This window comes from Tachypleus tridentatus, chromosome 2, assembly GCF_004210375.1.
Source record: "Tachypleus tridentatus isolate NWPU-2018 chromosome 2, ASM421037v1, whole genome shotgun sequence".
Lineage (NCBI taxonomy): Eukaryota > Metazoa > Arthropoda > Merostomata > Xiphosura > Limulidae > Tachypleus > Tachypleus tridentatus.
In genome coordinates, this window is record NC_134826.1 from 45,950,671 (window position 1) to 45,964,891 (window position 14,221).

The following is a 14,221-nucleotide window of genomic DNA, read 5'->3' on the forward strand; positions in this document are numbered from 1 at the left end:
AAGATCTTGAATCTTATTGAATTTCTTCCAATCTATCAATAAAACAAAACAAAGGTATATTAATGATTTGCTAATAGTTAACTTCAGTTTAAAAATTATTTTCATATTTAGTTCTCCATATAGAATTACCACAAACACTGAAACCATGATTACTTCTTAAAAAGACTATTAAAGTCTCCATCAGTGGGAACAGGAACAGCTGCCACTTGACCAGTGTAATAGACATAGTAACTTTCTGCGATTGTTGCCCTGAATAGAATAGAATGAAAACAGAGAAAATATATAATTTGAAGTGTTATTATACAATGCAAAATATTCTTAATATAATAATAAAATAAATAATGAAGAAAAATAATTGTAAGTTTCCTATTAAAAAAATACTGTTTATTCTTCCAAATTATCCTACGGTTAGGAGAAGTGGGGGGGGGGGCACTTAGAGGGGTTTGTTTGTTATTGAGTGTAACTTACTGAATTACAATTTCAAAACCTATGCCGTGGTTGTTATTTTTTTGTAGTTAATACTGAAATACTTAAATTGTGAATTTGTTTATTACGTAATTAGGCATTCTTAAGCATATAAAAAATAGTGTTACGAATGTACGTTTGTACACGTGTAAAATGTCTAGATAAATTTGATGGTCACTTCTGTTTCTCCATGATCATAGTAACAACCGTATTTTCTCGACTTATTTATTAAGCAGGTGAAAATCAATATTATAGAAGTGCGTTAAACAACGTGCTTTTTATTGTACTTGTGTTTTTGTTTCCTTTTTATTTTTACGAAACAAACGCTTACAGAAAAATAACGTCTCCTTCTCCTCTATCACGGGGTGGTTCCCAAAGTAAGGTCACGTGACTTTTAGGATAAGGATCCACGTGTGTGATAGCCGAGCATGGAAGAGGATCACTGCCTTTAACCCTTTTCCACGAGCCAATTCTTTTTGTCGTGTGAGGATCAATTGCGGCTACAAAAAATCCTTTAAAAGGAGCGCCTAAAATCTCCACTGAAAAAATAAATTGAGAAACAATCATTTATATTAAATATTTAACGCCCTATTTAAGATATTCACACTATTATAATTATTATAATGTTTTAATAAAACGGTAGTAATTTATTTACCAATAAAGTTATTGTAATAACTCGAATAATTCAGCGCCCTCTAATCCACATCTTTGAGCGGAATATGAAGACTGAATTATTCGGATTTTATGTAAAAGGCCCAAAATTCTTCAATGTTAAATATTTTAGCTTTTGTAAATAATTATGTGTTTTAAACTTAGCTGTCAGTGTGCAAGATGCATTTTATTTTTCTGGAGGTAAATCTTAAGTCTCCTTTACCTTTTCATTAGTTTTTTAATGAGCTCCTGTTAAGACTCACTTATAACCTGGTTGATATCTCGAACTTTTACTAAAGCATTCTAAAAATCTCAGCACGTGAGTATTATTCTCGTACGCTAACTAAAACATTCGTAGAACCTCAGCATGTGACTGACGTCTAATAAAGCCTTAATAAAATAGTACAAACATTTTCATGTTTTGCACCTTAAAGGTAACTTTAAAAACTGTGGTATATCTTGTTTACATGCCTGTTATTCCAGGAATTGTGCTGTACGAATAATGGTCTGCAGAAGCAATGAACCTGTAGGGGGACTTCTCTGGAGGACTGGGCTTCAATAGTTCATGACGAGGTAGCATGGAATCACAAGATTCCACAGGAGCTCCTTGTGGAAAGGCTGCTATGACAAAGAAACAGAAGGGCAGCAAACCAATGGCCTTTCTTAGGCACCACATATTCCTAAACAAAATTGAGGCACAAGCTGAAATATAATCGGTACCAACTATCAACGTGTTAGTTCCCAGGGACTTGTGTTCTGTAACGATACGCGAGCTGTAAAGAAATATCGAGGTAGAGTTCGTCCAGGAACGAAACCAGTATGTTTGGGTAATGCTTGAGTGAATTAACTACACCCACTATCAGTGAAAGTTGGTCAGATGTGTGAGTGTACAGTAAAGTATCTGACACGAGGTATTCCTTATGTCTTCTGTTTTGTTAGTTCATCGCCACCTGTCTTTTTTTATCATTACATCCTCACAGTCTATGTCGAAACAATAGTCGATAATACACTTAAATGTAACTCATGAATCGGCTTTTTCGACAAGTTTTTTTATAGTTTTCACCGACCCTATCACTTTGTAGGGTTAGCTTATTGACAACTAACGAAACTAAACAGACACTGCGGATTTTTCTTTAAAGTTTTACATTTGTTTTTTGTTTGTTTTTGAATTTCGAGCAAAGCTACTCGAGGGCTATCTGTGCTAGCTGTCCCTAATTTAGGAGTGTAAGACTAGAGGGAAGGCAGCTAGTCATCATCACCCAGCGCCAACTCTTGGGCTACTCTTTTTACCAACGAATAGTGGGATTGACCGTCACATTATAACGCCCCCACGGCTGAAAGGGCGAGCATGTTTGGCACGACGGGGATGCGAACCCGCGACCCTCAGATTACGAGTCGCACGCGTTAACACGTTTGGCCATGTCGGGCTTAAAGTTTTACATCAAGATCAGAATTTGATTTGGGTGTATTGTGAAATCTAAAGTATAGAGACACGAGGTCTGTTCAAAAATACGCGGGCTGTTTGAATTGCGCGGCTGCAGTTAGTTCCAGGGAAATCCGCTTGGTGTCGCTAGGTTCGCACAGATCAGCTGATTACGACACCATTTCCCGATTGCAGATATGTTCATTTGTGTATTAGCTACGCGGTTTTAAGCGAAGTGCGATTTTTTCGTTTGTCGGATTTCAGAATGAATGACCTGAAGGAGAAACGACTTGCTGTGAAATTTTGTGTTAAACTTGGAAAATCTGTGACTGAAACTTTTGCTATGCTTAACACGGCTTACGGTGATGTTGCTATGAAGCGTACGGCATGTTTAAAGTAACATGAACGTTTTAAGGATGGTCGATAGTCCATTGAAGATGATGAGCGTCCTGGACGTCCTTCCACGTCAACTGACGACCCACAAGTCGACAAAATCAACACCCTGGTGCGGGCAAATCGACGTCTGACTGTCAGGGAGCTTGCTGAAGAGTGGGGATATCAGTTGTATCTTGTTACGAGATTTTGACCGAAAAATTGAAGATGCACCGCGTTGCTGCGAAATTTGTGCCTCAGAACTCGTGAGTTTTTGGCCAAACACTCGATCACTGTTCTTCCCCACCCACCTGACCTTGCTCCTTACGATTTTTTCTTGTTTCCCAAACTCAAAAGACCCTTGAAAGGAAGAAGATTTGAGACGATTCCCGAGGTTAAGGCAAATGCGACGAAGGAGCTGGAGGACATTACAAAAGAAGCGTACCAGGACTGTTTCAACAAGTGGAAACACCGTTGGGATAAGTGTGTGCGTTGGGGAGGAGAGTACTTTGAAGGGGTCCCAGACCTGTAACTTCTAAATAAAGTACATTTTGTTTTATGACATCAGTCCGCGCATTTTTTGAACAGCCCTCGTATCTCCTGACTACGCCAGTACATCATCAAATTAGGACAAATAGATGGCTGCGGATAAAATATTTTTATTATTATTTTGTTATTATAGCTACACAAAAATTATTTTCTAATTAACAATATTTACATATAATTAAACCATATAAACAAAAAAAAAAAAATATACAGAATGATTTGTCTGCGCTGTGTTTCACTGCGAGACTAGAATCCCGAATTTTAGTGTTATAATCCTTCATGCTTAACTCTTAAGACATCGACGGCATTATGAAGAATAATAAAAATAAACTTTCTTTTTTCTTCTTGTCACGCAGCTCCTGTATGAAATCGTCAACCGAAATACGTGTGTTCTGATTGAGTCAACCGATACTTTTAGTTGTATCTGGATGTTATTGGTATCCGTATAGCCAAGTCACATAAAAAATCAACCACATACCAATAAGTATTTTAAGTTCGAACCTCAAACTTGTATTGGGGTTGATGTTCAATAAAGTTCATAGATATATCCTAGCACCAAAACCAACTCTTAATTCGTTACTCATTTTTACAAAAAGCAAAATATAGGCAGGATATACAAAAGAAAAAAAAAATGGAATCTGGCATATCACTTTGACGATGTTCCTGAAATTTCTTGCGACATTAATGGGTTACTGTTAGTTTACCTTTGAGAAAAACAAAATCCTGTTGACGTAGAAAACTCTCTGAAGTCATCTTGTTAGATGTAATACACTAAGTACTAGATCAGCGTACTGAATTTGTATATGGAAGACAATTTAGTTTTCTTCCTGTTACCTGTTTCGACTCGTGCAATCGTAATAAGAAATATCTGGGTTTTATAAAAGCGATGAATTTTAATATAGTTTAAAGCTAACTCGACCAGCTTGTTAACAAGTAAAGTTTTCATCGTAATTAGTCTCAGCCAGTAATTTTCATTTTGATTCTTTTTTTTTATTATTTATATATACACAATGGATTTTGAAAACAACTTCCAGAAATATTCTTAGACAGAGCAGTGAACTGATGATTTTTTTTTCTTTGTTTTAAGAAGATATTGCATGGCTTGTGAAGGTGGTGCTTCCTGGCTTACTAAACTACTAATGGCAAATGAATATTCTTTAAATTTCTTTTTTTTTTGTTAATATCAAATGACAAAAGTTACAGTAAATTGTTTTTATGGTCTGTAGGTTTTATTTCGAGGCTGCTGGTGAGAGAGAGAAATTCTTTATGCGACGAATAAATAGCTACATTTTTTTTTTTTTTTTGCTTCACAGTCTAAGAAATTTAAAAGAAATCCGAAACAAGTCAACAAATTAGTAGAGTTCAGAAACATAAATTTTTACATTTCTTTTTTATACGTTTTGTAATTATTTTCTGAACCTTCTTTATTTGTCTTCAATTTCGCGCAAAGCTAACGAGGGTTATCTGCGCTAGCCGTCTCTAATTTAGCAGTGTTAGACGAGAGGGAAGGCAGCGAGTCATCACCAACTCTTGAGCTTCTCTTTTATCAACAAATGGTGGGATTGACCGTCACATTATAACTCACCCACAGTTGAAAGGGCGATCATGTTTGGTGCGACGGGTATTCGAACCCGCGACCCTCGTATTGAGAGTTGAGTGCCTTAACCACCTGGCCATGCCGGGCAACCTTCTTTAACCTAAGACACCGTTGTACGATCAACTCAGTGCACTACTAAACAAATTGTAAAATGCACTATTTTGCAGTTTTGTTGTCATTATTATTTTCTGTCATAATTTCAGCCATAGCTGAATACTTAATGCTAAGCTGACTCTTCAGTTTCTTCTTATCTTTTCCGTCGTACTACACAATCTTATCCAGTAACAAGGTAACACGTGCAGCATATGACAGGTAAACGGTATGAGTGTTTTGTTTTTAATAACCAATTCATCTCAAACACATAACATCTGCCAACTGTGAATGGAATTGTGTTAAGCGAGTACGTCCGCATACACTTTACCTTCTTAACTAATGCACAAATTTCCTACAAACATCGTTTCGGTATTAACTGGAAACGAATATGTTCATACGAATTAGCAAGTTTATAAGAAACATAATTAAATAAGATAAAATGTACACAATATCTAGACACTTGGCATAAGTAATATTATGAACTTATTCATCTTTACTCAGATTTCTAGTACCAGATGAAGCAAAGCAACTAAATTTGGTATTTATACAAGTGTACTCAGATTTCTGGTACCAGGTAACCAGTATCTGAATCACTGAAAACATATATATATATATATGTACCAAAGAAATTATAATAATGTTCATGAAATAATAAATTAATGTATTTAAAATAGTGAATAATTTTGTTTTTGAATTACGCGCAAAACTACACGAGGGCTATCTGCGCTAGCCGTCCCTCATTTTGCAGTGTAAGGCTAGAGAGAAGGCAGCTAGTCATCACTATCCACCGCTAACTATTGGGCTACTCTTTTATCAACGAAGAGTGGGTTTGACCGCCCCTTTATAACGCCCCCACAGCTGAAAGAGCGACATGTTTGGTGTAACGGGAATTTGAACCCGCGACATTCGAATTACGAGTCGAGTGCCTTAACCACTTGGCCACAAAGTGTTTTACATCAATATCCATTGAAATATTACTGTAAAGAATAATTCCTTTTAGTGTTTGTGTTTTATTTGTTTGTTTGTTGTTTTTTTTACTTTCAAAATTTTTGAAATGTCAGAACTGTACTTACCAAATCAAGTAAACGATAAAATCTATTCGCAGATAAAGAACAGTGCTAAAAACAACTATGAACTGTGTTTTGTTTTTATGAAAAACGTGTCAGTCGTGACTTCCCAGTAGTTGTTTTGGTTTCTTTTCACTTTGTTGGATAATTGCCATTTGTTTGTTTTTTGTAACACAACCAGTTACGGAAAAAATATTTCGTGCGCAGTTTATTACAATACAACCAACTTTATATTTTCCGTCTGCGAAGCTATTCATGCAGCTTAGACCTCAGATTAATGAATATAGAAGTGAGCGTGACAGATCATATAAATTAGTGACTGGAATTTACAACATACACAAATTGTTGACTAGAATATGTAACATATTATACGTCTTGTTGACTGGAGTAGGGAATTCCACACGAAAGTATAACAGGAACTCTAGTACCACGACCTCCATTTCCTGTTTCGTATGGTACAAGGAAATATTGATGTCTTTCCTTTACTTGGCGATGTGCTCTTCGTCATATTCTCGTTTTATTTTAAACTTTGTTCATTGAAACATCTGCCATCGCTACTAGAAGATAAGTGCTGATTTCCCTATAAACTCTTTAAAACAACAACACACTTTATGGTTGTTGGTGAGTGACTTGTCATGGTACAACGAATGTAAACAAATTATCTGGTCCACCGTCCAACACATCGGACAAATTCGTTCACATGTCGACAGGTAACATATTACTGGAATAAATAAAACTAGCAATACTTTCTAAATAAATTACTTTTATTTAAACTTACAGGTATTTTGCTACAAGATGATGAGAACATTAAAAGAAACTAAATGAAAGAAAGTATTTTAAAAAACATACATTTATTTTAATAACTCTCAAGTAATATTTATATATTAAAATAGTCTAGAAGTAATATACCATACGTTTATAAAGAAAATTTAGTTTTTAATATCAGATTATTCAAAATATATTTTTACATCGAAGTTATTATAAAAAATAATAAAAGAGAAAATAATCACGAGATAATAAAATATTTATCTATTGTATAAATAATAAGACTTGTTTGTTTGTTTACATTACTCTTAAAATAAAGCCACATTGGATTGTCTGTTGTGTCTTCCTTGGGGAATCGAACTCTTATTTTAGCAATGGAACTGCGTAAACTTACCGCTGTCTTCCCAGGTTTGTTTTATAATTTCGCGCAAAGCTACATGAGGGCTATCTGCATTAGCCGTCCCTAATTTTGCAGCGTAAGACTAGAGGGAAGGCAACTAGTCATGACTACTATACCGCCAACTCTTGGGTTCCCCTTTTACCAACGAATAGTGGGATTGAACGTAACATTATTACGTCCCCACGGCTGAAATGGCAGGCATGTTTGGTGTGACGGGAATTAAAACCCGCGACCCTCAGATTACGAGTCGAGTGTCAAAACCACCTGGCCATGCCGGGTCGTCCTCTCAAGAGACAACAAACAGGAAAGTTAAGAAGAATCTCCGCAGCTCGACTTTTCTGCGATTATTTATTTAGTGTTAGTTATCTCGTGACAAATTAGTCCACAAATTGTGGACTATATAATCTTGAGGTATATATTTTCTAGACTACACATATAAACTCGTTTGCGGGTTCATCATTTTGTCGGTTACAGAATTCCTAGTAGTTGAACACACCTATAAAAAAACACGTTATCAACAATGCTGCAATTTAATTACACTTATTACCCCTAGTTTCCACTTATTTATATTTTACATATAAGGCCCGGCATGGCCAGGTGGTTAAGGCACTCGATTCGTAATCTGAGGGTCGCTGGTTCGAATCACTGCCACACCAAACATACTCGCTCTTTCAGACGTGGGGGCATTATCATGTGACGTTCAATCCCACTATTTGTTGATAAAAGAGTAGCCCAAGAGTTGGCGGTGGAAGGTAATGATTATCTGAATTCCCTCTAGTCTTACACGACAAAATTAGAGACGGATAGCGCAGATAACCCTCGTGTAGCTTTGCGCAAAATTCAAAAGTAAACAATTTTACATTTGAAATAAATGATTTCACCTAATAATTCTGTCAGTTCTTCAAAATTGGTGTTGAAACAAGCAAAATTACTCAATATGATGTAATACCTTGACCCTCACCAGGAGTAAACAGTATAAAAATATTTAAAGAAACTTTTGGTCAATTTCTCCTGAAATTTGCTTTTTAACTATTTCTACATATTTAAACATTCTGATAATATTAAAGTTTCAGTCTTTATAAATTGAATTTAACCTTCACAAACTCTTACTTACTTTCCTGTTGCAAATCATCCAAGTTGACAAAAATCATTAACTTCTTAGTTAAACAATAATTTGACCTTTTTAATAAGTATGACGTAATAAAACAATAACATAAAAGGTTTACTAAACAAACAGTGTATAAAATACCTGCAAACAACAAGAAATATTTACACCTGTGTTTCAAAACTTGTGTATTTAACTACACATACACACACATACATATTTATATTTGTTTTTTGTTTTGTTTTTTGAATTACGCACAAAGCTACATGAGGACTATCTGCGCTAGCCGTCCCTAATTCAGCAGTGTAAGACTCGAGGAAAGGCAGCTAGTCATCACCACCTCTTGGGCTACTCTTTTATCAACAAATAGTGGGATTGAACGTTACATTATAATGCCCCCACGACTGGAAAGGGTGAGCATGTTTAGTATGACCTTAACCATCTGGCCATGCCGGGCATTATATACAAGAGGTCTTATGCTAAAAGAGAGGAAGACATTAAGGTATCTTTGAAGTAGTTTTAGGCTTAAATAAATAAATACATATATGGTAGTAAGTAAGCCCTTTAACAGGTTTGTTTGTTTAGAATTAAGCACAAAGCTACACAATGGCCTATCTGTGCTCTGCCTACTACGGGTATCGAAACCCGAATTTTAACGGTGTGAGCCCCCCAGACATACCGCTGTGCCACTAGAATATAAAAATGAAGAAACTGAGAGGTATGATTGTTACAGGTATGGAACGCGATGTTGCAAGGTATGATTGTTAGAGGTATGGAACGCGATGTTGCATGCTTATTCTTCCACATTGCCGATCAGGTCATGGAGATGAACTCCTTCAGAAGTTCTAATAATATGCAAAATAAACCTAAAACTTCAAAGTCAAAAGTGTAGATTATAAATAAAACGAAACATTTTCAATGATTAACATCAAGATCTCTTCTCAAGAACAACAGCTACAGTCTTTGTCACAGAAATTGAAACCTGACCCTATAGCAAACTTAGATACAAGGTCAGAACTTTGTACTGGCTGATCGCTGCACGATTGAAAGACTCAAAAGTTGCAAATTATTAAAAAAAAAACACTCTCTCAAAAAACGAAAGAAAGAAAAGGACAGAGCACCCGAGCACATTTTGGTAGCCACTGGTTGTTTGCCATCACTTCGTAATACTGTTACAATAATTGTCTCATTTATACAGGCATGCCAATGACATTTATGAAAAAAAGAAGAAAAGGTATATAGTCTGGTGCCAGAGGCGCCACAGCGCGGCTCAGCCGTGCCTGACTAGGGGGGTCCGGGGCATGCCCCCCCTTCCCCCGGGAAATTTAAAAAAAATGGATGCTATTTGGTGTGATTTGGTGCAATCTGGGACATAATTTCTTTATGTTTTTTGACATTGCAATGTTGGAAAAGTACTCAATATATATCATATAAAATAACAAAAGGAAATTAAAAGACTAAATCAAACTAATAAAAACTATAACTTTCATTTACAGTTTTTAGCAAATTGATTTATTCTTTTAATTTGCATTCATTTTTAGAAGATATATCAAAATATCTAAATTTAACAAATAAAATAAAAAGTAAATAAATGAAATTTAAGATTGTTTATTTGCTATTTATTCAGTTTAATTTTTTTCTAAATCAAAATATATTAGTAATATGAGTTAATAAAGCCAAAATAACTCAGTAAATATTTCAAATACAAATGATTTCATTATTATCCTTTTTGTCATCAATAACATCATCATCATCAACTACTGGTATGCTGCCAATTAAATGTTTTGCAGTCATTGCCAATAACTACTTCTCTGCTGCATATATTCCATACAATTTTCAAATCACATAAAATTACTCTTTTGACTAATCATAACTACCTACAGTTCAAATTGTTCATCTATGCAATCTTGTCATTATACTACTGGTACCTTAATGTCAGTGAATTTTCCATTATTTCACAAATTGACAATACAAACTAAAACAGCATATGAAGGAAAGCTATGACATTGCTTAAAAATTCAACTACTGATATGGTTCAATATTAAACTACTGATATCAGTGATATGCCTCAGAAATTAAATTTTGTACAGGCACTGACATCAACAACTACTGCTCTGCTGCATGTATTCCATTAAAATTTCAAATTACTTAAAATTACTCTACATGACTACCTACAGTAAAACTTGTTCATCTATACAATCTTGTCAGTAAATTACTGGTACCTCAATATCAGTATATTTTTCATTCTTTCACAATACAAACTGAAACAGCAAATCAAGGAAAGCTTTGACATTGCTTCAAAATAAAATTAATGATATGCTTTAAAATAAACCACTGGCACTGTATGCTGCAGATAATAATAAAATGTTTTTCAGTCACTGATATCAACTTCTGCTCTGCTGCATAAACTACAGTCAAATTTCAAATCACTTAATTTCCTTTAATCAATCTTGGCTACTTTCCTCTTTTTCGAGACAAGGGTTTCCAGTGCTCTCTTCCGAGCTTTTTTCTCTCCTTCTCCGAATGGGCAGCTCTCTGTGCCTCTGCGGCTTTCTGGACTTTTTCTTTAGCCAAGGTGACTGGGCCAGATTTCACAGAACCATAGGCCTCAAGCCTTTCTGCCCTTTTCTTCTGATTCTCCCTCAGTTTTGAGGTATACTTTGAAGCTGCTGATCTAATGTCCTTACACATTCTCTTGTTTACAGGATCAAAATGAACATCTTTCCTTTTAAATATTTCAATCGCTGTTGTTTCTTTGGAGCGTAGAGAATATTTTATCGTCTGGTATGCACACGAGACCTGCAACGAGACTGCCTCCAAGATGGCGGTCAGATTTTTTTTTTTCTGCAATAAACATTGAAAAATACGATTTCTCCTCAAAAACCACCTACCCGGCCCCCAAATCGCTCATATTTTCTCCTCGAATTTACACAAATCTCGTGGGTGATCGTTGGCCGTTTGAAAACCGCGGAAATCCGCGTTTCAGCGGAAAAATAGCACGCATGTTTATAACTCTTGCTGTGGTGGTCCAGTTTTGATATTTTTGCTTAAAATATTTCTGAAACTTGTAACAATTTATACGTTTGCAATTAATATTTTTGGCATGCGATGCATATAAATAAAATGTGCCTTCGAATGACTAATTATGTTGTGACACTAGGTTCACAGCATTTCATTTCATAACTCTATCATATATTTTCCTTCACCTCATTGAACTGTATCAGTTTTTTTTATAACAGGTTATCAATACTAGTGAGTGGAGAACAAAGAGCAGGAATATTTTTCGGTATGTACAAAAATCTACTCTGAAGTGACGTCAATTCTTAACTATACGTTTGAAAGAGATAGTAACTTTTCATATAATGGTTAATTTCAATGTCTGAAGGTTCCCACGATGTATATGTGCGTACATGAAGACTGGGAAATGTTCTACTTTTTGAAATACAATTCTCTCCCAGCTAAAAATTAACACTAGTTTGTAAAGCGAAAAATGGGTCAGTAATAGTACCATAATTGCGTTTAATCTTTTTTGAGGGTCATCGTGACTCTTGAAGTCCTCACAATTTCAACAGGATGCATGCTGTGCACGTAAAGCTATTTCATGAGAGCCTATTTCTTTTCCTCTTTACAAGAGGAGGGACACCCGAGATAATGAATTGGGCTTCATGCAGAGTCATTTATCTATTCTGGATCGGAATGGTACAATGATATTACTACAGTGATTACAGTAACACTGTAATTTAATGACTGACAAACTTAAAAATTACATTTCCTTTAAAAGAAAACCTTAAGGCATAGTGATTGTTAATCTGTAGCAAAATAATAGGCAAGGCGCGGCTTAATGGTTAACATGTTTGACTGTGAATAGGAAAATTCATGGTTTGCGTCCCGTTTATGCGAAAATGTGCTTACATTTTTAGGGCATAATTGCGACATACGAGTGACCATCATACATCAAGGAATCACATAGGAGTATTCCCAAAGTGGTTAGTACAGTTGTTTATCTTCTCTACGAGTGACCGTCATATATCAAGGAATCACATAAGAGTATTCCCAAGGTGGTGAGTACAGTTGTTTATCTTCTCTACGAGTGTTCATCGTATATCAAGGAATCACATCAGAGTATTCCTAAAGTGATGAGTACAGTTGTTTATCTTCACTCCTTGTAGTCTATCAGTTCAAAATTCCCCACGACCACGTCTTTTAAACAAAACTCACTTCACAGTTACGACACACTCGGATAATTCTACCTTCTTCCCTGTCCTTCTCTTCATTAATTTTTCTTCAGCCCGGCATGACAAGGTGGATTAAGGCGATCGACTCATTATCTGAGGGTCGCGAGTTCGAATTCCTGTCACATTAAACATGTTCGCCCTTTCAGCCGTGAGGGGCGTTATAATGTTATGGCCAATCCCACTATTCGTTGGTAAAAGATTAGCCCAAGAGTTGGCGGTGATGACTAGCTGTTTTCCTTCTAGCCTTACACTGCTAAATTATGAACGGCTAGCGCAGATAGCCCTCGTGTATCTTTGCGCGAATTTCAAAAACCAAACAAAATCCCCCAACCTCCTGGTCGTTCAGTAGTAAGCTTGAAGATTTTTTAGGAGTAACAGATGCAAATATCCCATTGTATTGCTAGAAGCGTAAAAACAAACAGTTCAAAATTGGCGTAAGTTACGCTGCAAGTAACTCGGGCGTAGCTTTACAAGAAAACTTCAAACAAACCATCTATCGTAAAAAAAAAAAAAAAAGCCTTTTTTTTTCTCGTTAAGAATAAACCAGAATGCATCAAAAGGAAGGTTTAGCAGTTCACTAGCTTTTGTCTGCTACGATTTCCGTTGAAGTTTTAAAATAGCTTACATTTATAATACATTTGCCATACGTAGATTTTGTCCACCCGCAAGTAGCTCTGTGTTAAATCTGAGGACTGATACAGTTAAAAACTGACCCAGCACAGACAACCCATTGCGAAGTTTTTTTTAACAACAAGAGCCAGATTTCGCAGTATGCAGTAAACCTACCCGAGATAATAAGATGTCCTATAATACAGTAGTCAGGTTTGATGACGTAAATATTATTAACCCCGATGGAAAATAGAATAGAGCAGCTTTGTACTGTAAAGTTTTACCCTCTCTTCAGGTATTAAAGAATGATACTGTGAACACAAATGATACGAAATAATTTTTATTATATTTTATGTTATATAAATAAATAAACGATATGAAGCTATGTGAAATGTTACTTTAGATCAGTTAGCCATCTTCCTTAGTGAAATTCGTAATGAACAAACGATTATAAATTAATCACTTAGTCTTTGCTTTACACGTCGTATGGTTTTAAAACTAGCGGATCTATATACAAAAGTCACGTAATATTTCAAATCTAATTACGTTTTAAAAAGTCCTTGTAGCATCGTGTTAGTAAACTAATATCCATATATAACTTTTAACACCTAACAAGTGCAAATAATACACAAATTAGATTCTACGTGAAGGAAAAAAAAATCGTGACAATAGGGGTAGCCTTTGTTTTTACATATAGACTGTACAGTTAAAATGAAAAAAAAAAAAAAGATTCCCACGATAACAAAAGTGTTGAAAGATTAAGTCATTATGGTCGAATGTTCTTCAAACCATTGTTCTGATGAAGCGAGGCGTAGAGAATACATTAGGAAACATACAGATGTAGAAATACAATAAAATGCCCCCGACAGTTTAAAGTATATATTTCTATCCAA

At 35.4% G+C, this 14,221-nt stretch overlaps 1 protein-coding gene across 1 annotated transcript; it reads right to left on the minus strand.

Moving 5' to 3' along the window:
• Positions 1 to 11: 11 nt before the first annotated feature.
• Positions 12 to 1,943, minus strand: LOC143242590 (putative defense protein 1). Its single transcript, XM_076486063.1, has 3 exons — positions 1,588 to 1,943; positions 797 to 1,004; positions 12 to 249 (listed from the first exon to the last, which is right to left on the minus strand). Exons 1-3 carry the CDS (start codon positions 1,790 to 1,792, stop codon positions 150 to 152), a joined length of 513 nt encoding a protein of 170 aa, XP_076342178.1. The 5' UTR covers positions 1,793 to 1,943; the 3' UTR covers positions 12 to 149.
• Between the last annotated feature and the right edge of the window lie 12,278 nt (positions 1,944 to 14,221).

Excerpts from the sequence above, each read along its gene's own strand:
- LOC143242590 (XM_076486063.1), bottom strand. The coding sequence starts at position 1,792 with ATGTGGTGCCTAAGAAAGGCCATTGGTTTGCTGCCCTTCTGTTTCTTT. Across the intron at positions 1,005-1,587 it reads CACAATTCCTGGAATAACAG|TGGAGATTTTAGGCGCTCCT; the intron begins GCATGTAAACAA and ends TTATTTTTTCAG. Across the intron at positions 250-796 it reads GAAGGAGACGTTATTTTTCT|GGCAACAATCGCAGAAAGTT; the intron begins GTAAGCGTTTGT and ends TATTCTATTCAG.